Source organism: Sus scrofa, chromosome 17 (assembly GCF_054392235.1).
Source record: "Sus scrofa isolate SSC_HxYL_T2T_F1_AM1 chromosome 17, Sscrofa_HxYL_maternal_Yorkshire_Landrace_v2.0, whole genome shotgun sequence".
In the NCBI taxonomy this organism is placed as follows: Eukaryota; Metazoa; Chordata; class Mammalia; order Artiodactyla; family Suidae; genus Sus; species Sus scrofa.
Window position 1 is genome coordinate 15,642,249 of NC_139399.1, and position 24,637 is coordinate 15,666,885.

Sequence of the window (24,637 nt, forward strand, 5' to 3'; positions counted from 1 at the left end):
AGATTTTAAAGAAGGATACCTATTTATGTAAAAGAAAAAGTGTGCGAAGGAAAAGAACCAAAAAGCCAAAGAATAGAATTTTTATGTTTTCTGTTTCATTAAAGTCTGTAATAAACTATCATTTAGAAGAGATAAGAAATGGAATCATTTTTATAGGGAGTTCCCATCTCGGCTCAGTGGTTAACGAATCCAACTAGGAACCATGAAGTTTCGGGTTGGCTCCCTGGCCTTGCTCGGTGGGTTAAGGATCCGGCGTTGCCGTAAGCTGTGTTGTAGGTTGCAAGAAATGGAAGCATTTTTTATAGACAGGGATGTAAGGAGGGCTGACTAGGAAGGCAATTTAAATACCACATTGTCACAAATGTGATTAAGAAAAACAAGTAAGATTCCAAGGATGTGCACATTTATGTTTTAATTGTTGAAACAAGAAGTTAGAGAACATACATAAATGAAGATAAAATTTGTCTAGAAGCGTTGTCTGCTTCAGTTATAAGGAGGAGAAAGTGGTGGCATTTTAAAGCACCGGCAGTCATTTCGGTTTTCTTTTCAGGGGCCATCTTTATCATTGAGAACCTGGACTACGAAAGCTCTCACGAGTATTACCTGACTGTGGAAGCCACTGATGGAGGCACGCCTTCACTCAGCGATGTCGCAACTGTGAACATTAATGTAACAGACATCAATGACAACACCCCAGTGTTCAGCCAAGACACCTACACGGCAGTGATCAGCGAAGACGCGGTCCTCGAACAGTCTGTCGTTACGGTGCGTGCCTTCCCGTACGGTTTTCTCCTGCGTCTCTGTAAGAGTTTTTAGTGAGATCGGTCCAGGTTTTGTAGTGGCTTTACTTGAAAATAATTGGAAGCTAGAGAAGTGTCTTTTGTTAGCCCATTCAATTATTGACTCTGTTATAAAGCAGTCACCTTAAAACAGCTAGCTGTTGGACATTCCCGTCGTGGCTCAGTGGTTAACGCATCCGACTAGGAACCATGAGGTTGAGGGTTCGATCCCTGCCCTTGCTCAGTGGGTTAAGGATCCAGCGGTGCCGTGAGCTGTGGTGTAGGTCGCAGACGCGGCTTCGATCCCAAGTTGCTGTGGCTCTGGCATAGGCCAGCTGCTACAGCTCCAATTAGACCCCTCGCCTGGGAACCTCCATATGCCGAGGGAGCGGCCCAAGAAATGGCAAGAAGACAAAAAAAAAAAAAAAAAAAAAAAAAAAACTAGCTGTTGACATCAGAGATGTGCTTACTAGACTTCTGTCATTTCCTTAAAGGCCTCCTAAACAAGAGTGTGATGTTTTTTAGGTTATGGCCGATGATGCTGATGGACCTTCAAACAGCCACATCCACTATTCAATTATAGACGGCAACCAGGGAAGTCCGTTTACAATCGACCCTGCAAGGGGAGAAGTGAAAGTGACCAGACTTCTAGACCGGGAAGCAGTAAGTAGAAAAATCTGACTTAAGTTGTTTACAACTTATCAGATCAATAGATGGAAGTGCCTTATATTCACCGCTACTGACATTTTGGGAAGTGTCTAAAGGGTAGAACCAGCCTTGTTCTCAGGAAGTGACAAGCCAAATAGAAAAACTTGAAAGGCAATTGTATGCAAAGCTCCAGAATATGTGATGTTTCATACTAATAAGACGTTTGGGCAATAAAAGTTTATATTCTGGTTGAAATTACTGTTGGCACCAGTGTTTTGAGACACTTCATGGAGCTAGAAGCAGAGTTTTAAATGATAGCAGAGATTTGGGAAACCATAGTGTTGAGAGAAGAGAATTCCCTGTGAGGAACTGGAGTAAAGGATAGAGAAGGAAGACGGGGGTGTATTTAGGTGGTTGTGGCGGAGTGGAATAATCACGCAAACCGGTGAGGGAGATAAGACAGAGGAAGTGTTTTAGGGACAGATCACAGGTCCCAGACTACACCAGGATGGTGGGTTCTGGCTGGTGCTGCAGACGTGGGGGAGTGAGTGGTGTTTGTGAGCCGGGGCACAGGGAGTGCCCGCAACACAAGGAGAAAGTTCTGAGACGAGTCCTACAGCAGGTTTGAGTTGTTCAGAGCAGTGAGAGGCCAGCGAGGTGGGAGGTCCATTGACAGCATCATGAGGCACCACAAATGCGAATTGGGAAATTGCAGTGACAATTGAGTGAAAAGACAAGTGCAGAGGAGCTCCTGTTGCGACTCAGTGGTACGAACCTGACTAGGAACCGTGAGGTTGCGGGTTTGATCCCTGGCCTTGCTCACTGGGTTAAGGATTCGGCGTTGCTGTGAGCTGTAGTATAGGTCATAGACGCAGCTTAGATTGGTGTTGAGCTGCTGTGGCTGTGGTGTATAATCTGGCAGCTATAGCTCTCATTCGACCCCTAGCCTGGGAACTTCATATGCCGTGGGTACAGCCCTAAAAAGCAAAAAAACAAAACAAAACAAAACAAAAAAGACAAGTGCAGGAACTTGTAGAGGAAAAAATAGGATCCACAGAGCTTAGATGTGGCCCTACCCAGAGAGCAGTGGTGGCAGACAACTGGCTGGTGTTGCCGAGACTGGGTATCATTAAAGAAGAGCAGGGAAGTCACAGGGGCATGAGCTTATTATTAGCACTGGGAGATATGGTTGAATGCAGTTTTCCATATGCTGAGTTTTAGGAGAAAGTGGCGTGTTCAAGTAAAACTATTCAGCCAGCATTTGGAGATTTTAGTCAAACACAAGAGACTTAAAAGTGGAAAATACAGATCCTGCACATGCCTCTGGAGGTGAGTTTGGAAGTGATCTGAGGTGTTGAGATCAGTGTGAGGAAATGAGAAAGAAGCAAGCCAGGCTGAACTTCCCTCCTTCCTTCCACGTACTCATCTGCCCACACAGCCAGGAGGGGAGCTGCCTCAGAGGTAACAATGTGAAGGCGAAGTGAAAAAGCCTTGGTTTGGGGAATTAAATGGGCAAAGATGATAGAAGACTAATTTCTGAAGAGTAGTGGGTAAATCCAAGATGAGAGGAATTTGTGAAGGTAGTGATGCGATATCTCATTGAAGTTTCAATTCTTGAATTACTTTTCTGACCTATTATTTTTGAGTAGGGACTTTTTTTTTTTTTTTTTTTTTTTTTGCTTTTTAGGGCCAGGCCCTCGGCATACGGAGGTTCCCAGGCTAGGGATCGAATGAGAGCTATAGCTGCCAGACTACACCACAGCCACAGCAATGCCAGATCTGAGCCGCATCTGCTGCCTACACCACAGCTCATGGCAACCAGATCCTTAACCCACTGAGCAAGGCCAGGGATTGAACCCACAACCTCATGGTTCCTAGTCGGGTTCGTTTCCTCTGAGCCACAACGGAAACTCCTTGAGTAGGGACTTTCTAAGAGACTTTGGGAAGCGTAACTAGTACGCTTAGTATTGCAGTACTGCTGAGCAGAACAAGATTGAATATTTTTGACGGAAACACTTCTCAGATCCTCTAATATATTGATATCCATTAGGAGGTAGGACAGAGAGGTCCTGTGGCGTTCACGTAGAGTTTGCTAAGCCAAATCGCCCTTTTTTTGTTGGACTATCTTGCAGGACCGATATTCTGGGGTTTAGCCAGCTTCCTAGCCTCTTCACTGCTCACTCTGGAAGAAAGGCCACCTCACTTACTTCACCATCTTTTGGAGGAAGTCACGAAGAGAGAGTCTTGAGAGATTTTAGATAGTTGACTGTAAACCAAGTGTGGCGCTGATGGGCAGAGGGAGCTGGCATGTCCTAAGTGTTGAGTGAGCGCCCTAAGGGTTGGGGGTAGCTTGATGTGTCTGTCTGCTTCTGACAGAGTCTCAGGTGGCTCTCTCTGCATTACCAAAGCAACAGTCTTTGACATCTCTTTACCATTTTTCTCATCATTTGTATTACTTTTCTGTCTTAATATCTGTTAATAGATCTCTAAGTTTTCGAAGTGAGAATACTTCACGGAATGAGTACTTTTTTGAGAAGCACTGGGAGTTCTCATCACTCTCAGTAACTTTTTCTGTTGAGCAGACGTGCTTTTTGAAGATGCTTAGCAGTGGTGTGCTTGTTGGTAGGTTAGGGAATCGCTGTGCCTCAGCCCCTCCCAGTGGTCAGCAGCACTCTTCAGCCTGAACCCTGTTCTTTGGCCTTGTGCAGATGCACACACACTCTTTTTGTCTTGTCCCCGAAAAGGTTTCAGGCTACACGCTCACGGTGCAGGCCTCTGACAACGGCAGCCCACCCAGAGTCAACACGACCACCGTGAACATTGACGTGTCAGACATCAACGACAACGCTCCCGTCTTCTCCAAGGGAAACTACAGTGTCATCATCCAGGTGACCTTGGGCCGGAGGGCCACTGACTGCATCCCTGTTGAAATAAGCGCTTTCCTTGGCCTCAGTTGCTTGTTTGAAATATCTTCCCTGTCCAAAGACTACTTCTGAGGAAAAGGAGAAGAGTGACACCCATTCTAGGGGCTCCATCCATACTAAAAGATGAGCGTTTCGGAGATGCTTTGAGCTACTGTCAGTAGCTTGATGCTTTTCCTTTTCTTTCTTTCTTTGTGTCTTTTTTAGGACCCCTCCTGCAGCATACGGAAGCTCCCAGGCCTGGGTTCCGATTGGAACTGCAGCCCCCAGCCTATGCCACAGCCACAGCAACACAGGACCCGAGCTGCATCTGTGACCTACACACCACAGCTCATAGCAATACCGGATCCTTAACCCACACGGAGCAAGGGCAGGGATCCATCAAACCCGAGTCCTCCTGGATGCTAATTGGGTTTGTTATCCCTGAACCACAACAGGAGCTCCTTGAGTAGCTCGGTTCTTAATCTTACCTTCTGTGGTCCTTGCATTTCTTCTGGCCCCTCTTGTCCTTGCTTCTCCCTCCTACTCCTCATCCAAACACCTCCCCTTCCTCCCCCACACCTTCCTTCTCCGACACCTCCCCTCCCCTCCAGCCCCCTCCTTCTTCCACCCCCTTCTCTTTCCTCTCCTTCCCATCACCACCACCTCTCCCCCTCTCCCCCCTTCTCCTTTCCGATGGAGCATCAGTACGTCTTTGTTTTCTGTACGTCTCACGTTATAGAACACTTGCGTGTGTGAGGTGGGGTTTTGTTGAAAGTTGTGCGGTTCTCTTACCCTGTGCAGGAAAATAAGCCCGTGGGGTCCAGCGTGCTGCAGCTGGTCGTGACGGACAGGGACTCCTCTCACAACGGCCCGCCCTTCTTCTTCAGCATCGTGAGCGGAAACGAGGAGGGCACCTTTGAAGTTAACCAGCAGGGAGCCCTCCTGACCTCAGCCGCCATAAATAGGAAAGTGAAAGATCATTACTTACTGCATGTCAAGGTACGGAAGTCTTTCTTAGTGATTTTATTGTGGATGCGTGGAGAAGAGCTGCTTTCGTGATTATCTTCTCCTGTGTCAACAGGTTACATTTTATGAGAAGACAAAACTGAATGAAGATGATGGTCCTTTTTTTTGTTTCCTTGTCAGACCTTCATTTTTATCCCATGGCACTTTGTGGGGACTTGATAAGTTCATTTGGTTACTTATAAATTTCAGCACATTAGTGAAAGGGCTAGAAGGAGGTTTATCCTGTCCCTTTATACTGCTTCTCACGTGGAGAATTCAGTATCTAACAACTGGTAATGTTTTAGCCCTTGAACAACGTAAATGTATGTTTATTAAGAAGTTGTAGGAGTTCCCGTTGTGGCTCAGTGGTAACAGACTCGACTTGTATCCACGAGGACGTGGGTTCGATCCCTGACCTGGCTCAAGCGGGTTAAAGCTCTGGCGTTGCCATGAGCTGTGGTGTAGGTCGCAGGTTGTATCTGGTTGTATCTATGTTGTTGTGACCGTGGTGTAGTCTGGCAGCTGCAGCTCCGATTGGACCCCTCGTCTGGGAACTTCCATATGCCGCAGGTGTAGCCTGAAAAAGAAAAAAATAAAATGACATGCTTTTAAAAAAAGAAGTTGTAAAGCACGACACAGACAACGGTGATTTGATTCCCCTTTTCTCGTAGGTGGCGGATAATGGGAAGCCCCCGCTGTCATCACTCACATACATCGACATTAGGGTCATCGAGGAGAGCGTCTACCCCCCTGCGATTCTGCCCCTGGAGGTCTTCATCACCGCCGTGGGAGAGGAGTACGCGGGCGGTGTCATCGGGAAGATCCACGCGACAGACCAAGACGTGTATGACACGTTAACCTACAGCCTCGGTCCCCAAATGGACACCCTCTTCTCTGTTTCCAGCACGGGGGGGAAGCTGATCGCCCACAAGAAGCTGGATATAGGGCAGTACCTCCTCAACGTCAGCGTGACGGACGGCAGGTTTACCACAGCGGCCGACATCACGGTGCACGTCCGCCAGGTGACCCAGGAGATGCTGAACCAGACTGTGGCCGTCCGCTTTGCCAACCTCACGCCAGAAGACTTCGTCGGGGACTACTGGCGCAACTTCCAGCGGGCTCTGCGCAACGTCTTGGGCGTGCGGAGGCACGACATCCAGATTGTTAGTTTGCAGCCGGCCGACCCTCACCCGCATCTGGACGTCCTGCTTTTCGTGGAGAAAGCGGGGAGCTCCCAGGTGTCAACCAGACAGCTGCTGCATAAGATGAACGCTTCCGTGACTGACCTCGAGGAGATCATTGGCGTGAGGATATTGGACGTTTTCCAGAAGCTCTGCGCAGGCCTGGATTGCCCTTGGAAGTTCTGTGACGAGAAGGTGTCTGTGGACGAGAACGTGATGTCCACGCATAGCACGGCCAGACTGAGTTTTGTCACTCCACGCCACCGAAGAACCGCCGTGTGTCTCTGCAAAGGTAACACACATACACATAGGGAAAAAGGCAGGGTGGGTTCTTTTCACATACAGCCACTGGAGGCTACACATTAAACATTGTTTTCTTGAAATTCCTATTAATTAGCTCTCCCCCATCCCCCTTTTTTTTTTTTAAATTTAAACAAAGAGGGAAAATGCCCCGTTGTCCACCATGGGTGTGAAGACAGTCCGTGCCCTGAAGGATCTGAATGCGTCTCTGATCCCCTGGAGGAGAAATACACCTGCGTCTGTTCTGGCGGCAAGTTTGGTCAGTGCCCAGGTGAGAGTTCAATGACTGAGAATGCTCTTACCTAAAAAACATTCACTCTCAGAGTTTCTTCTGATTTTCCTCTTTGTTGGAGTTGAAAAGTATTAGAAAGCATGCTTATTACAACAAGTCAGAAAGACCTTGAAATGAATAAATTAGTAACTTCTCCTTCATCTTCAACACACTCTCTCATCAATAATAGGATGTTCTTTCTTCTCTGTCATGAGAGCTCATACAAGCATAGTCCCATACGTACAGATGTATTGTCCTTTTTCTCTCACATCTTCTCTCTCTCTCTTTTTAAAGAAGCTGAGAAGGGATTATATCCAACCTAGTCCTCTTTCCTCTGCTTCATAGGATGCTGTGAGCATCTTTTCAAGTCCAAATGCTTTTTAATAGCTAGATGGCATTTTTGCTTTTTAAGGCCACACCCATGGCACATGGAGGTTCCCAGGCTAAGGATCTAATTGGAGCTACAGCTGCTGGCCTACACCACAACCACAACAACACCAGATCCGAGCCACATCTTTGACCTACACCATACATAGCTTGTGGCAATGCCACATCCTTAACCCACTGAGCGAGGCCAGGGATTGAACCCACAACCTCATGGTTCCTAGTCGGATTCGTTTCCACTGCACCACAAAGGGAATTCTATAAGAGAAGAATCTTACACGTGTATCCTTACATATTGGTGCTTTCATTTCTGTACAGCAGGTTGTTTATTTATTTATTTATTTTTTGTCTTTTTGCTATTTCTTTGGACCGCTTCCGAGGCATATGGAGGTTCCCAGGCTAGGGGTCCAATTGGAGCTGTAGTCACCGGCCTACGCCAGAGACACAGCAACGCTGGATCCGAGCCGCGTCTGCAACCTACACCACAGCTCACGGCAACGCCGGATCGTTAACCCACTGAGCAAGGGCAGGGACCGAACCCCGCAACCTCATGGTTCCTAGTCGGATTCGTTAACCACTGCGCCACGACGGGAACTCCCTGTACAGCAGGTTGTTAAACAAGGATTTTAACTGTGTCAAAGATGGACTACGTTTTTAATTTTAAATTTTAATTTAATTTTATTTTATTTTGTCTTTTTGCCTTTTCTAGGGCCGCTTCCCTCGGCATATGGAGGTTTCCAGGCTAGGGGTCCAATTGGAGTTGTAGAGGTCCAATTGAACCCGCAACCTCATGGTTCCTAGTCGGATTCGTTAACCACTGCGCCACGATGGGAACTCCCATTTTTAATTTTTAAACATACTATTATGTTAGTTTCCCCCAATGTTGTTCCAATTCCTGTTTCTTCTAGTCAGATGGTAAGGTCTCATTCCCCATTTTTTTTTTTTTTTTTTGTCAGGGTTGAAGGTTTTCAAATTAAAAAACAAATTTCCCCGTCTAAGGGGCATGAAATGATAGCTGCTTATTTTAATTGGCATTTCTCTAACTTGTGAAAGTTGTCTTTTCATTTTTTTCATTGCCTGTTACCACTTCCTCTTCTGTCACTGGACCATTCATATTATCTGCTTGATTGTCTGGATTCTTTGTCCATTTCTTATTTGATTTCTTATTTTGTGTGAAGCTCTTTGTGTACTATGAGCATTACATTAGCTGCATTCTGCTGCCTGTATGTTATTGATCTTTTGATTTAATTTTCATTTTGTCACCTCTGCATAACATTACAAAAAAGTTTTCATCTCTGGATTGATATAGTTTTCATCATTTTTGTAGATTAGGCATTGTTTTATGTCTTGCTTGAGAAAGTTTCACAAACCACCTTGAGGCTATGTACATATTTTTTTTCCTAAATTGTTTTCTAATAATTTTATAATGGATATTTTATACTTAGATCTTCATTATCTTAGAATTCATTTCTGTGATATAATAGTCTATTTTATTCTCTCCAGATGGAGAGCCAGTTATGGTGTGCTGTTCATTAAGCAAGTAGACATTTCCCATTACACTGAATTTTATAATGTTATAATCTTAGATCCAAAACTTGGATGAGTTGGGGCGGCCGTGGGGGACACACTTATAAAAATATGCTTAAACTTTTTTTTTCTTTTTTCTTTTTTTTTCAGTCTTTTTGTCTTTTTAAGGCCTCACCCATGGCACATGGAGGTTCCCAGGCTAGGAGTCAAATCGGAGCTGTAGCCGCCGGCCTGTGCCACAGCCACAGCAACTCAGGATCCAGGCCACATCTGCGACCTACACCACAGCTCATGGCAACGCCATATCCTTAACCCACTGAGCAAGGCCAGGGATTGAACCTGCGTCCTCATGGATGTTAGATTCGTTAACCACTGAGCCACGATGGAAATTCCAGTATGCTTAAACTTGATGTGATTTCTTTTTTCCTCCTTGTGACTCTCAGGCAGTTCATCCGTAACATTTACTGGAAACAGTTTTGTGAAGTACCGTCTAATGGAAAATGAGAACAAGTTGGAGATGAAACTGACCATGCGGCTGCGAACATACTCCTCGCACGCGGTTGTCATGTATGCTCGCGGGACTGACTACAGCATCTTGGAGGTGAGTGCAGTCTGTCCATGTTGGTACCTCAGATTGTAGAAGACTTTGAAAACACCTCTTAGGTTCATCGTGTTCGTTTTGGAAAAAAAATAAAATAAGCCAAATGAAACAGTTGATTTCTACATTTAATTGGTTCACTGATACACATAAGTTTTAGGGATGAAAGGCTCTTTTTGCTCTGCAATCATGTAGACATTTACTTCTGTTTCTCACACTCTGAGGTACCTGTGATGGTTACATTCAAATGCTACGTGGTGTTACACCTTGTTAATATTACACAGAGTTTGTAGAGAGATCTTTCGCATGCTTAAAATTCGCTTGCCCACTATTTTTTTTTTCAGCATGATTCATTTTGGACTTTTGATCATACCCCATGCTATTTTGGGTTGTTGTTCACTTAACCATTAATTATTAGTCACCTACACAGTGCCTTTAGGATAGGCCGTTGGCACGTGACCCATTTTCAGAATTTGTCCTACGTGCAGACAGGCACATGTTCTGCAGTACTGAAACTCAAGGCCTTGCTTTCTGCCTTCAGTCGCCAGACAGGCCCCTCCCCTCCTGTAGACGCTTGCTCAGAGACTGAACTTGAAGACCGTGCGAGAGAGAACCACGAACAGTGCTTGTTTCTGTTGTAGATTCACAGCGGAAGGTTGCAGTACAAATTCGACTGTGGGAGTGGCCCCGGCATCGTCTCTGTTCAGAGCATCCAGGTCAATGACGGACTGTGGCACGCGGTGTCCCTCGAAGTGAATGGAAACTACGCCAGGCTGGTTCTAGACCAAGTCCACACCGCGTCAGGCACAGCCCCAGGGACGCTGAAAACCCTCCACTTGGACAACCATGTGTTTTTCGGTGGCCACATCCGTCAGCAAGGCTCAAGGCACGGAAGAAGCCCCCAAGTTGGCAATGGTTTCCGGGGTTGCATGGACTCCATTTATCTGAATGGGCAGGAGCTGCCTTTAAATAACAAACCAAGGAGCTATGCACACATCGAAGAATCGGTGGACGTGTCCCCTGGGTGTTTGTTAACAGCTACGGAAGACTGCTCGAGTAGCCCTTGCCAGAATGGAGGTGTTTGCAATCCCTCTCCTACTGGAGGTGAGCTTCATACCTGAGCATTTTTACAATATGACCCCTGTATGTCCTGGAAGGGAAGTTGCCTGTGTGTTTCCGCCTTTCCTCTTTTTACTCAGTCAGTTCCGTCAGCCTGCAGCCAGCCTGGGATGTGAGGAGCATATGTGATGTTCAGGCAGAGCAGGGCTTAGAATTCATGCCAGCACCGGGATGGAGGCAATGGTTTCTCTCCCACTGGACTGTAGCCGCATTACATCATGTTTCCAGACATGCTTCATTCTGCACCAGGAGCTGCAGGAGGCCACAGCTGACCCTAACTCTTTGCCCAGCCAGAGCAACACTGACCTGGGGCTTAGAACTGGTTCCATGTGGTCCTTCTCAAGGCCTCCTTTTTCCCAGCAGCCCAGCGAGGGGCCTTCCAGCCTTGCACGGTCCAAATGGTACTAGGATTGTGCTTTTCCAGAAGGCCTTGGATCTCTGGTAATTATGATGAACTAAAGCCAGTTAGGAGTCGTCTCTTCCATGCTCCCGTGCTCTGTGTTTTAGTGACACCAGCCCTGGAAAGGTCTGTTGATACACACAACTTTTTACCCAGCGGCAATGGGAATTTTACTACGTTTTACAGGTCTCAGAGTGCCAAACCTTCCCCTAAACCTTACTTAAAAGTAAAAACCAGTATACACATAGACTTATCTTTTGAGTTATTGAGTGAGAGGACTTCTTGTTCCCTTTGGCTGCTTTAGGTTATTACTGCAAATGCAGCGCCCTGTACATAGGACCCTATTGTGAAGTGAGCGTCAATCCATGTTCGTCCAACCCGTGCCTGTATGGTGGCACCTGCATTGTGGACAATGGGGACTTCATCTGTCAGTGCAGAGGCTTATATACTGGTCAGAGGTATGTGTATTTTTCTTAACTTTCACAGTTAATTATAGCATTAACTTTTTTTTTTTTTTTTTTTTTTTTTGTCTTTTTGCCTTTTCTTAAGCTGCTCCTGCGGCATATGGAGGTTCCCAGGCTAGGGGTCTAATCGGAGCCACAGCCACCGGCCTACACTAGAGCCACAGCAATGCGGGATCTGAGCCACATCTGCGACCCACACCACAGCTCACGGCAACGCCAGGTCCTTAACCCACTGAACAAGGCCAGGGATCGAACCTGCAACCTCTTGGTTCCTAGTCAGATCCATTAACCACTGCACCAAGACGGGAACTCCGCATTAAGATTTTTTAAGATACTCGTGTGTGTGCAATGTGGACATTCGTTTGTTACTGCTTTCTGACTTGCTGCATTCATTTGCAACAGAAGTATCAGGTTTGTGCTTATTTTTTTCCTCCTTCTTCAGGTGCCAGCTTAGTCCCTACTGCAAAGATGAACCGTGTAAAAATGGTGGAACGTGCTTTGACAGTTTGGATGGTGCTGTGTGTCAGTGTGACTCCGGTTTTAGGGGAGAAAGGTAACTCACTTCTTTGAAGATGTGTATTTGCATCTCTCTGTAGTATCACGGTGATTAGCAGATGCAACAAAACTTCATTATTTGGACTCTGTTGCTTCACACTTGTATTCAGAGCTCATTTTGGCTCCTTGTATATCTTTTCCTTCTTTCAAAGTAAAAAAATATTGACCAGATGCATAGAATATTACAGTGGTTGAAATAATACATACTTAGACATATAACAGGTCTATACTTTGTTATTTATAAACAAAGAATGTGTGGGTACTTGTAGGAAGTTTGTAGGTTGAGCAAGATTGTTGTGGTTTTGAATTCAGAAGCACATGGGATTGCTACCTGTCTGAGAGTGATGATGACAATTTTTTTTCACCATTCGCGTAGCATCTAAAACCTTTTTCAACTCCCTTGGCACTTTTTGTGAGCCTTCCGTAGTCCTGAGAGGCGATGATTATTTTCCAGGTGAAGAAAATGACGCACTGAGGTACCTGTTGGTGACCTTGAGAGAAGTGGCTTTTAGTTCCAGGTGCCATTTCACCTTAGACTTGTCACCAGTGCAGTTTAAAAACATACTCAGTGCATGTTATTTGTAAGCGCCCAGTGCAGTACATCTAGAAGAGCCTTCACCACGGTATCAGTCTTATCAGCAGGCTGTAAGCGTGACCTGCTTACAGGGATTCGCATGAGGTTTGGCTCTAGCAGTGGTCGTGGTCTTGAACTTCGCCAGGAGTCACGTGGTCTTTGTTTGAAAGTCTGCTTCCCTAATTCTAGTTAATGCTCAATACATTGGACCAAAATGTCTCAGTAACCAAAATTGTAGTGCAGGTGAGTATAGGGGATGGTGAGTGGATACATTTTTTTAAAGGAGGAAAGGTATAGGAGTGTCATATCTGCACAGGTGCCAAACACGCCTATTGGGAAAGGGGAGGGTTGGGGTGGGACGTGGGGGCTCGCATGTGAAGGATTCTGTGAAGGTGAGGAGCTCAGGGAGGTTCTCCATGGCAAGAAGTATTTAAAAGTGGAAAACAGAGGGTCTTCTAGCCCTTCACACACTTTATGGAACTGTCATATTCCCAAACAGGAACACTCTCTGAGAAATTTAATCTTGCCTCTTACAATACACTTATCAACATGCACAGTCTAAATTTCTGCATGAGAAATCAAGACAAAGTGATGTTTAGCTTCGGAGTTGTGTTTAGTAATCTGTTGCGTCCTTAGAAAAATGGCAAACATTGACTTGACATAATGTTTACCTCCCAGGTGTACAGAGTGTAAAGAGTCTAAGATCAAATGATCATTTTACTCCATGAAAGGTTTTTTTGTTTAGTTGGTTTTTTTTGTTTGTTTGTTTGTTTTTTGGCTGTTAAGTATTCGGTTTTGTTCTGGGTGGACCTTACGAAGGAGGGATTAGCCTTTCATCTCTAAGAGTTACAGACCTGGCAGTTCTGACTCCTATTGCAAAGGCCTCTCCTCAGATGTGGGCTTTCTTGGCAGGTGTCAGAGTGACGTTGACGAATGTGCCGGCAACCCCTGCCACAACGGGGCGCTTTGTGAGAATACGCACGGCTCCTATCACTGTAACTGCAGCCACGAGTACAGAGGGAGGCACTGTGAGGACGTGGCTCCCAACCAGTATGTCTCGACCCCGTGGAACATCGGCCTGGCCGAGGGAATAGGCATCGTCGTTTTCATAACGGGGATATTTCTGCTGGTGGTGGTGTTTGTCTTCTGCCGCAAGATGATTAGTCGGAAGAAGAAACACCAGCCCGAGCCTGAGGACAAACACTTGGGACCCGGCACCGCTTTCCTGCAGAGACCATATTTTGATTCCAAGCTCAATAAGAACATTTACTCCGACATACCACCCCAGGTGCCTGTCCGTCCCATCTCCTACACCCCGAGCATCCCAAGTGACTCTAGAAACAATCTGGACCGAAACTCCTTCGAAGGGTCGGCCATCCCCGAGCACCCCGAATTCAGCACCTTTAACCCCGAGTCCGTGCACGGGCACCGGAAGGCCGTGGCCGTCTGCAGCGTGGCCCCCAACCTGCCTCCCCCGCCGCCTTCCAACTCTCCTTCGGACAGTGACTCCATCCAGAAGCCTAATTGGGACTTCGACTACGACAGTAAGAGCGCCTTTTCTCATCTCCATGAAGTGTCACTGAGAGTCGGGCAGTGACATTGCAGGCTGCCAGACCTTCCGGTGTGCGTGTCAAAGTGGGGGAATCTCTGTGAGTGACCAGTAGCTCGGGTGCGATGGGAAAACTCTGCCCGGAGCCTGCAGCACTGGCTGAGCACTGTGGCTGCAGTGGTATCTTAACGAAGGAATTGAAGTTAGTCAGGTTCCACTCAATCTGGAAAGAGCTTTTCATTTTTGTAGTTGATGTGGATTCTCCACTATAATATGGGGGGATTTTTATTTATTTTTATTTTTTTATTTTTTTTTGTCTTTTTGCCATTTCTTGGGCCGCTCCCGTGGCACATGGAGGTTCCCAGGCTAGGGGTCTCATCGGAGCTGTAGCTACGACATGGGATCCGAGCCGCGTCTGCAACCTACACCACAGCTCATGGCAATGCCGGATCCTTAACCCACTGAGCTAGGCCAGGGATCGAACCCGCAACCTCATGGTTCCTAGTCAGATTCGTTAACCACTGAGCCACAACGGGAACTCCTATGGGGGGATTTTTAATGACAAAAATATTGGGAGGACATTTGCAAGATAGGGCTTTTTTCAAACATGGCCAGAAGTGACCATTTTGTTTGTTTATTTGTTTTTAAGGCCGCACACATGGCATAGGGCAGTTCCTAAGCCAGGGACTGAATCTAAACTACAGCTTTGGTGATGCTGGATCCTTGAACTTCCTACACTGGGCCGAGGATCAAACTTGCACCTCTGCAGTGACCTGAGCTGCTGCAGTTGGATGCTTAACCCACTGTGCCATGGCGGGAATTCTGTGATAGTATTTATATTAGTGGCCTGATATATATTTGATGCTTTGAAAAGGTGTGTGTGTGTGTGTATGTATATATATCATTATATACCATTTTCAAACAAAATTCTATTTTACTTTATTTTTTTGTGTGGCATATGGAAGTTCTCGGGCCAGGAATCAAACCAGAACCACAACAGGGTCCCGTGACACAGCGGGGACAACACCAGATCCCTAATCCACTGAACCACAAGGGAAGTCCTCAAACAAAATTTTATTTCCCCGTATCATCCAATGATATCCACAGGCAGATTTATCGAGCATTTCTGTTCCGTGAGTCTGCAAGGACATCTTTAGGGTTTTGGTTGTTTTTTAAATGGTTCTCTTTTTTCCTTGCACTTTTTCTATTCAGTAAGTCCCAGGCAGTCTGTGGGTCCTGCCGGCTTGGTGTCAGGATACAGCAGGAAACGCAGCAGCGCCTCTGCCTTCATGGAGCTAAACTGTTCTGTCTCTCCTCTCCTCCTTTTAGCTAAAGTAGTGGATCTTGATCCCTGTCTCTCCAAGAAACCGCTGGAGGAAAAGCCTTCTCACCCGTGCAGCGCCCGGGAGAGCCTGTCCGAGGTGCAGTCCCTGAGCTCCTTCCAGTCCGAATCGTGCGATGACAACGGTGAGCACACAGCCCGACGTCCACCCCCCTGCCCGCGTGATGTGACAGGGTCGTGCAGACGCACCGGTGCCCCGGCCCGGGCTCAGATTGTCTCCACATTTCGGTTAGACAAGGCCGGGGACCTCCTTGCATGAACGTCCGCTGGGGAAAATATTTAAGATGTTCTAAAGGCTGAGGTATTTGAACCGTAACAACTGGTCAGGAATAAGGGAGAAGATATAATTAATTGAAAGACAGAGTCTGTCCAGTCGGTTCCTTTTGCATTGACCTTTTTTCCACAACGGTGACTCTTCGAGACATTCTGTGGATGTTTTAAAAACCCCGTGACAGCTCCCTCGGGCAGGCCCCCCGCGTGCGTGCACAGACGCACCCGCCCCCCAGCCCTGAGATAACGATAGTCTGAAATGTTCACCTTGAGCAGCACCTGTGGTATATGACAAGGTCTTATTTGTCTCTTCCCCCCACTCCCCTGCGGCCTCAGCTCCCATTTGGATCAGAGCGTACTGACTGAGAGCAGTTTAAGAGATTGCTAGTAAGTTTGATTATATTTCTAATGAAGAAGGTTTGACAGTTGGGTCATGAATGCCAGTTTTGTTGATCTGATTTCCCTAGGGTAAAGGGCATGGATAACCAGCTTCGCCACCTTAGCACATACCAGTAGAGAAAACTCAGAAACACCATAAAGGGAGTTTGGGGTGGAAAATTTGAATGTCAGAATTAGTGTAACTTTTTTTTTTTTCCTCATAAAATACCATATGAAAACATTTCAAATATTGTATTGGTAGAAGGAAATAAACTCTAATAAGTTTTTGGTTGTTTCTAAATCCAAAAGAGTGCAATCCATAAGATACTGCTAATAAGCCCTTTTCCAAACTAAGGACGGCCATAAGTCTGTGCCATTCATTCCTGAATTATTTCAAGAATGTTATATATGATAGCAGAGTATACCTGTGTTTATTATTTAGTGCTGAAGTATATGGTCCTGGCTTTGCTTATTAAACGAACAACAGAGTAGAATTCGTTCTTTCCTAAGGTTTAATTCTAAAACATCAGAGTCGCTGAATTAGATACTAATTTATATCTTGGTCCTTATTCTCTTCATAAATACATTTCAGAATTTGTCATTATTTTCATTCTTTTTCCTGGGTTTTTTTTTTCCCATTGGAATATCATTCTTAATACTTTTACTCCTAAGCACTTTTAATAAGACGTGGTGAAATTAGTTATGAAAATTAGGAGTTCCCATTGTGGCACAGTGGAAACAACCCGACTAGTATCTATGAGGATACAAGTTCAATCCCTGGCCTCAGTCATTGGGTTAAGGACCCTGCATTGCCATGAGCTGTGGTGTAGGTCAAAGATGCAGCTCAGATCCTGCATTGCTGTGGCTGTGGTGTAGGCTGGCAGCTGTAGCTCTGATTCGACCCCTAGCCTGGGAACGTCCATGTGCTGCAGGTGTGGCCCTTAAAAAAAAAAAAAGAAAGAAAGAAAAGAAAAAGAAAATAAATCACCATATAATACAACAAGGAAAAAAAAACTTATTATCCAAGAATGTCTGTATTTTATTCTTTATCATAATTTTAATCATTATCAATCATAAAATCAAAATCTGTATCAAGAGTGTATTTAAATTATGTTTTTTAGTTTCCTGAGGTTGTTGTGGTAGATTACTGCAAACCTAGTGGACTAAGACAAGATGAATTGGTTATTATAGTTTTGTAGTTTAGAAATCTGACACTTGTCTCAATAGACTAAAATTAAGGTGTCAGCAGGGCTCTCTCCTTTCTGATAACTCCAGGGAGACTCCCTTTCCTGTACCTTTTCCAGTTTCTAGAGGCTGTTCCTTGGCTCATGGCTTAGTCCTCCATCTCTCAGAGTCATCAACACTGCATCTCCCTGGCCGCTCTTCTGTAGTCACCTCTCCGTCCAGCTTTAGCCGAGGGACAGTTTCTCCCCCTTTAAGGATCCTTGTGATTGCATGGAGCCTGCACAGATAATTGAGAAAAATTCTCCCCATCCCAAGGTCTTTAACTTGGTCACACCAGCAGAGCCTCTTTCACCCAAGATGGTAATGTGCTCCCAGGTTCCCAGAATTAGAATGTGGTCATCTCTGAGGCCGTCCTTCTGCCTCTTCCACACATAATTATTTATCTTGGCCTGGATGCATTCAAACAATTTGATATACACATGAAAAGGGAATTTACACAGGAAACAGCTAGGCAGACAGGCTGCATTTCTCTGCTGGTATGTTAGCTCACCAGCTGTTAACTTGTCTGCAAAAAGATGAGAAAATTGGGGTGGGAGTCCATAGAACAGAGACAAAGCCATTTTTGTGTTTATAGTGCATATTTTACCTTATTATGTAGCTCTTAATTTTTTTTTCTCCCTGGGAACAATGTATGAGTTTATAAAGTGGACCCAGAAAATTGCCTTAGCAAATAGCCTAAAGCTCTGAATGAGAAGTCTTTTGCTCATGGCATGTTATAATGTAAGGATTGTTTGTTCATGACCTGACTCCTAATTGTAATTGTGAAACAGATTAATAGCGAAAGAGACTTTTTCCTAAATTACAGTATAATATGGTTATTTTGTTCCTTTGATGAATAGTAAATATTGATTCGAAAAATCTCTGAGACGTGTAAGGCACAGAGTGTGGGGTCACGCATAATTTTATTATGTAGTTAATATATTCACATTTTTAAACTCTGAGGTAGAAATCATATATAAAGAAATCCTGTTTAATGCACTGTTTCCTAACTAACGGAAGATTTTCCTAATTTACTCCTTTTATACCTTTTCACAAGCTTCCCTAGTGACTGTAATACACCTTGTCAATGCTGTCGTTGACACGGTGACTGATGAAGGTATAGTCGTGTGTGGTCTCTGTGTTTGTGGTCACAATGACTGTCCCTGGAGTTGTGTGCTGTTGCCTGTTGTAGTGCTGTTGAAAAGTCCCTGTGTTTTGGTTCTGGGGAGGTTGAGTACTTTCATTTTGTGGAGGTGTATCTATCCACAGTCCAGATGTTGCAAAAATAGTTTGATATCTGTATATTATATGTGTCTGTGGTCTTTGTTACTTTCTGCCATTCACAGTGAATTTACACAGATGCCAGAAGTCACCCATAGGGTCTTGACAGCTGCCTTGACAAGGCACAATATTAAAAAGTTAGAAGTAATTCTAACTATCTAAAATATTTTTTTGTTTGTTTGTTTGTTTTTGCTATTTCTTTGGGCCACTCCCATGGCATATGGAGGTTCCCGGGCTAGGGGTCCAATCAGAGCTGTAGTCACCGGCCTACGCCAGAGACACAGCAACGCTGGATCCAAGCCACATCTGCAACCTACACCACAGCTCACGGCAACGCCGGATCGTCAACCCGCTGAGCAAGGGCAGGGATCAAACCCGCAACCTCATGGTTCCTAGTCGGATTCGTTAACCACTGCGCCACGACGGGAACTCCTAAAATATTTTTAATATAAAAAATTATCTTTATGTGAAGAGGTATAAGACTAAGTAGCACACAGCTTTTATAATTACCTGTACCTGACTCTTCTCTCTTGGATTTTCCCTGAGTATGATCAGGGAAAATCATAGAACATGATAGAAGGTATATTTTTATATTTGGTTGAATATGAAGCTTTATCTGTGCAAAATTATAAGAAATACCTGCCTTAAATGATTTTAAATTAAATTAGCCCTTTATGGGAGTTCCCCATTGTGGCTCAGCAATAAGGAACTCAACTAGTATCCATGAGGATGTGGGTTTGATCCCTGGCCTTGCTCAGTGGGTTAAGGATCCGGTGTTGCTATGGTATAGGTCACAGACATGGCATGGATCCCACATTGCTGTGGCTGTGGTATAGGCCGGCAGCTGCAGCTCCAATTCAACCCCTAGCCTGGGAACTTGCATGTGCTGCAGATGCAGCCTTAAAAAAAAAAAAAAAATTCAGTCCTTTATTAGTGCACTGAAATTCAAGTAATGACATGCGCGCTGCACAGGCATTTTCACACTGTGAGTCAGGTCACACAAGGTAGGGCTTGTGAAAAGCCTAATTGCTTGACCCCAGCATCAAGCTTTCTGATTGACCAGGTCTGGGTGGGGCCCTGAGAATTTGCTTTCTGACAGGCCCCCATATGATTCTGCTATTACTGGTCTAAGGATCACACTTTGAGAACTAATGGCATAGACCACTAAGAGTACATAAAGCTTAGAAGATCCTTTTTCCTGGGACATACAGATTCTCAAGATTTAGGTGAGAGAAAGTATGGTTTCAAGCCAAATTTGATAGGGGGGCACCAGGTGAGAATTTAGCATTTACCAGTTAACTGTTACCGGGGAGACTCAACACTTATTTTCCTAAGAAGTACCATGTCTTTGCTTGGTGAATCGGAAGGTGATCTGCATTTTGTCTAGTGAATTTTAGTATTCCCATAATGAGATTTTCATAATTTAAATATGGAAGGAGTTTAAAGAAGCAGAATTTGAAATGGTTCTTTCATTGCACTCTCTTTCATTGAAAATATTTTTTGTCAAATTAAATACAAATTGAGTTTAAAGTTGACAGCTAGTTTAAGAATTATTGAGTACCTGTTTAGCAACGAAATTGTCAATCCTCTTTTAAAAAGGAGCTACCGTGTTTTTAGCAGACTTTTTAGAATAATTCCATAGATACATGGTAGCTAAATACTGGCTTATTCACCTTTAGAAGCAGTGCAGTTTTTTCACTTTTAGATTTAAATTTCCAGAAGAGAACCATCAGTCAGATCTTATTGGTTCTAACAGGACGGAAGATAATATGAGAAAAATAATGTATATAACTCGGTCGCTTTGCTGGACAGCAGAAATTGACAGAACATTGTAAATCAACTATAATAAAAGAACAGTATATGAGAGTGGGCCTCTTCCACTGTACCCATGCTAAGAAACAAACAAACAAGACTTATTGGTTCCAAATTACTGTATCACCTGGGTTTTCAAGAACATCCCTGAAAGTGTAGAAAGCATTGCCCTTGCTTAGAAGGTCACTTAGTCACCATGATTCCCACTTCCGCAATGATTAAGAACCAACAGTCAGTGTTTGACCTGATTAATCCTCATAACAACTAAGGGATTACCACCCCCATTTCGAAGATAAGCGCCTGAAGCTTAGCCGGGGTGAGCAAGCAGCCCAAGGTCCTGGCATTCACGTCACCTCTTGGCTTCATGCTGCTGGGGTCCGGTGTGCGAGACAAGACCTGGGAAAGAGCATGCGTCCTTCCAGATTTGGGTGGGCTAAGGATTCAGTGCGGCTAATTGGTGTCTCCAAGGGAAGGTGGACAGTGTAAATAGGAATTCATATTCCAGACGAGCAAGGTTTGGAGAGATTTCCTTTCAGCTGTTGGAAGTATCTAAGTGAGTTCAGGATTTCTCTGATTCTAATGCCTGTATGAAGCTATAGCCTGTGTCTCTTACAGAGCCATGGCTCCTGGGCGTGGATTGTCACCTTCGTGACCCGATGTTCCCACGCCTTAGAAAAAAACGATCGCATCATATTTCTCAGTAAAACGAGGGTGTCATTTAAATGCCTTATCAATTTACATTTTATAAGCGCTTATAGACTTGAAGGAGTCCTCTCAAAATTCTGTGTTCTCAGCTTGCTCCAGAAGCAAGGGAAAGAAAGTAAAATCATGTCTGAGTTTCCTGGTGGAGCCCCGAGTTCACCTTTTCCCTCCGCTCCCATGGCCCATTTTATTTGCACTACACAAACGTCTCACCATTTGGAATGTTCACGGATAATGGCCTAGAGGCATGGTACATGGCTGACTGGGCCTTTATAAACAGTTTCTATTGTGTTATGTACTTAATCTTTATTGCCTTTTCAGCCGTCCTTCTCGTTTAATCACATATGTTTTCTTTTCTCTCTACTCTGCACCAAAAGAGTCTTTGGCTGCTCCTGACCTCAGCAAATCAAGAGGTGACTTATGCATGCCAGTTGTTCATTGATATTCACTAAAACAAATTGGCAAAGATCTGACCCAGTACTGACTTGCTTCACATGTTTGTGCAGTGACTAGTGCATCAGCTGTTTGTGCCCTGCATCCTAAATGCCGACTGCCTCACCTTTGCTATCTGCCAAAGGATTTCAAAAATCCTGAGTGGGCGGTGGGGGGACTAGCCTCAAATTGGGAGCTTTTTTTGTTTTTTTTTTTTAATAAAATTATACTGGAATTCCTGCAGTAGCGCAGCAGGTTAAGGATCCAGCATTGTCTCTGTGGTGACTCGGGTAGCTGCCGAGGTGGGGTGGGTTCAAACCCCAGCCCAGCACACTGGGTGAAGGATACAACATGGAAGCAGCTGCAGCTGGAATTCAGTCCCTGGCTCAGAACGTCCATATGCTGCAGGTGTGGCCCCCCAAAAATTAATTAAAATTATACTTTTATATAGTTGTCACCGAAATGGATGTAGTTTATCAAAAACTTATATTTTTCAAATGTTTGCATTTTGCGTGATTTGGAGGCATGCTTTGATATGTCACTATATAATACATTCATTGTTTTTCCTAGGGCTAATGAAAAATAGTACATTTTTTAATATTAAGCTTATGGCATTATAAGGGAAATTTATATTTTTTTCAATTTTAGCATGCTAAAGATTGCTTTTATTATCTTCAAAGACTCATATTAATTAGTACTTTTAAAAAAAATGACAAGTAGTTCAGATCAAGCGACATTTAATCTTTTACTAAATAGAGACTTCTTTCTCAAAGGACAAAACTTCTTTACTGATGTCCTGAGACTGAACTAATACTCTTCTGCATAAAGAGCAGTGAGTTCTAAACCACAGAAGGAAGACTGAAAGGATGATTGGAATCATTTGAAGAAAAATGCATGTAATTGAGATGCTAGCGTACTGCTTCGGGTGAAACGTCCCTTTCTTTGAATGTTAGGTACCTATAAAACTGTAAGTCCCCATTTCAGAAGGAGAACCTAGTTCTTAGAGGTTCTCAAAGCTGGTTCGGGACGGGGGCATGTCTCCAAGGCAGAGACCTAGGGTTTCCAAAGCGGTGACCCTCCGTGCTCAGGGATGCCTCCGCGCCCACGCCTCTGCGCCGTGTCTGTGGCGTGCACTGAGCCCTTTCTCCGTGGCGCAGATGCTTGGGAGGAAAACACACTGAAATCTGTTTTCTTTTCTACCAAAGGGTATCATTGGGATACATCGGATTGGATGCCAAGTGTTCCTCTGCCAGATATACAAGAGTTCCCCAATTACGAGGTTATTGATGAGCAGACACCCCTGTACTCAGCAGACCCAAACGCCATCGACACAGACTATTACCCTGGCGGTTACGACATTGAGAGTGACTTTCCGCCACCGCCGGAGGACTTCCCTGCGCCTGACGAGCTGCCGCCCTTACCTCCAGAGTTCAGTGACCAGTTCGAATCCATACACCCTCCCAGAGACATGCCCGCTGCAGGGAGCTTGGGTTCTTCTTCGAGAAACCGGCAGAGGTTCAACTTGAATCAGTATCTACCCAATTTCTATCCCGTCGATATGTCGGAACCTCACAAAGCAGGCCCTGGTGAGAACAGTACTCGAAGGGAACCCTACGCCGCCTACCCTCCGGGGTATCAAAGGACCTTCGAAGCCCCCACTGTAGAGAACCTGCCCATGTCCACGTACGCCTCCACGGCTTCCTGCTCCGATGTGTCAGCGTGCTGTGAAGTGGAGTCTGAGGTTATGATGAGTGACTATGAGAGTGGGGACGACGGCCACTTGGAAGAGGTGACCATCCCTCCGCTCGATTCGCGACAGCATACGGAGGTCTAACGCTCAGACTCCCCCCAAAGTGCCTAATCGTGAACCTAGAGATTCTAGCAGTGATCTCCTCCTGCATCGTTCTTTGCAGCAGTGCTTTTGCGCTTTCTCCGGTGAGCTGAAATGGGCATGGCTGCACTGAGCCCCACGCCTCTTGACCTGTTAGCCATTTCCTGTGTTCTAACCTACTGTCCTGGGATGAGATTTATGTCGGCTGTGCCACTTCTGTGCATCTCTTTGTATTTACATTTGTCTGTTAAAATAATGAGACGAAAATCAGCTCTACTCTCTTGTTAGCATGACTCATGTATTTATATAGATTTGATTATTTTAATTTGTCTTTTCTTTGTAAATTTTATGTACAGATTTGATTTTTTTCATAGTTTTAACTAGATTTTTCAACCTATTTTGTGCATCTTGTTTTTGACCGAATTTTGATGGTGTTAGCAACGTTACCCAGCACCCTGATTTTTTAATATAACCAGGGTTTCACGACATGTCCTTTTCAACTGAACTATGGCATTTCATTACTACATTTCAGTATAATCATTCTAGCTGTACATAGAACAGTTCTGATACATGGACATGTCATTCTGTACTTTAGAATTATAAACATTTTTCATTATTGGAAAGTGTAATGGGGACCTTCTGCATACTTGTTTAGAACCAAAACCACCATGACACAGTTTTTATAGTGTCTGTATATTTGTGATGCAATGGTCTTGTAAAGGTTTTTACTGAAAAACTACCATTAGCCAGTCTTTCTTACTGACAATAAATTATTAATAAAATAGCTTCACCGCCTGTTTTTCCTCTGTATTTATACTCCTGTTCAGGATTCAGTTAGTCAGTTGAGAAAGAAAGATGGGTGGATGGATGGATGGATGGATGGAAGGAAGGATGGCTATAGCCCTTTTGGCGTAGATGTAAAATCTGCAGTTCCCAAATCAGGCTGTACTTACAAATGTTGCCACTAGGTGGTGACATATGGCTACTTGATATTTTTCAGAACTATAGGTATAAAGGCAAACAGCATTCTTACCTAATCTGTGTTTTCTAACTGAAACTTCAAGAAAATTTTTCTCACATTTTTATTACTATTTCTCAGTCTTAATTG

General features: G+C 44.6%; 1 protein-coding gene across 11 annotated transcripts in view; it reads left to right on the forward strand.

The window, feature by feature from the left end:
• Window positions 1-24,324, forward strand: part of FAT1 (FAT atypical cadherin 1) — a 131,858-nt gene extending 107,534 nt beyond the window's left edge. For 6 of the 11 annotated variants that reach the window (XM_085002665.1, XM_085002663.1, XM_085002668.1 and 3 more), the window contains 14 exons: window positions 551-765; window positions 1,305-1,442; window positions 4,172-4,315; window positions 5,132-5,329; window positions 6,007-6,808; window positions 6,956-7,087; window positions 9,442-9,599; window positions 10,238-10,700; window positions 11,420-11,573; window positions 12,022-12,132; window positions 13,621-14,252; window positions 15,587-15,724; window positions 21,644-21,679; window positions 22,904-24,311. In XM_085002665.1, the coding sequence (XP_084858791.1) occupies window positions 551-765; window positions 1,305-1,442; window positions 4,172-4,315; window positions 5,132-5,329; window positions 6,007-6,808; window positions 6,956-7,087; window positions 9,442-9,599; window positions 10,238-10,700; window positions 11,420-11,573; window positions 12,022-12,132; window positions 13,621-14,252; window positions 15,587-15,724; window positions 21,644-21,679; window positions 22,904-23,532 (3,950 nt within the window). In that variant the 3' untranslated portion in view covers window positions 23,533-24,311. 11 annotated transcript variants of the gene reach the window in all.
• Window positions 24,325-24,637: the final 313 nt, after the last annotated feature.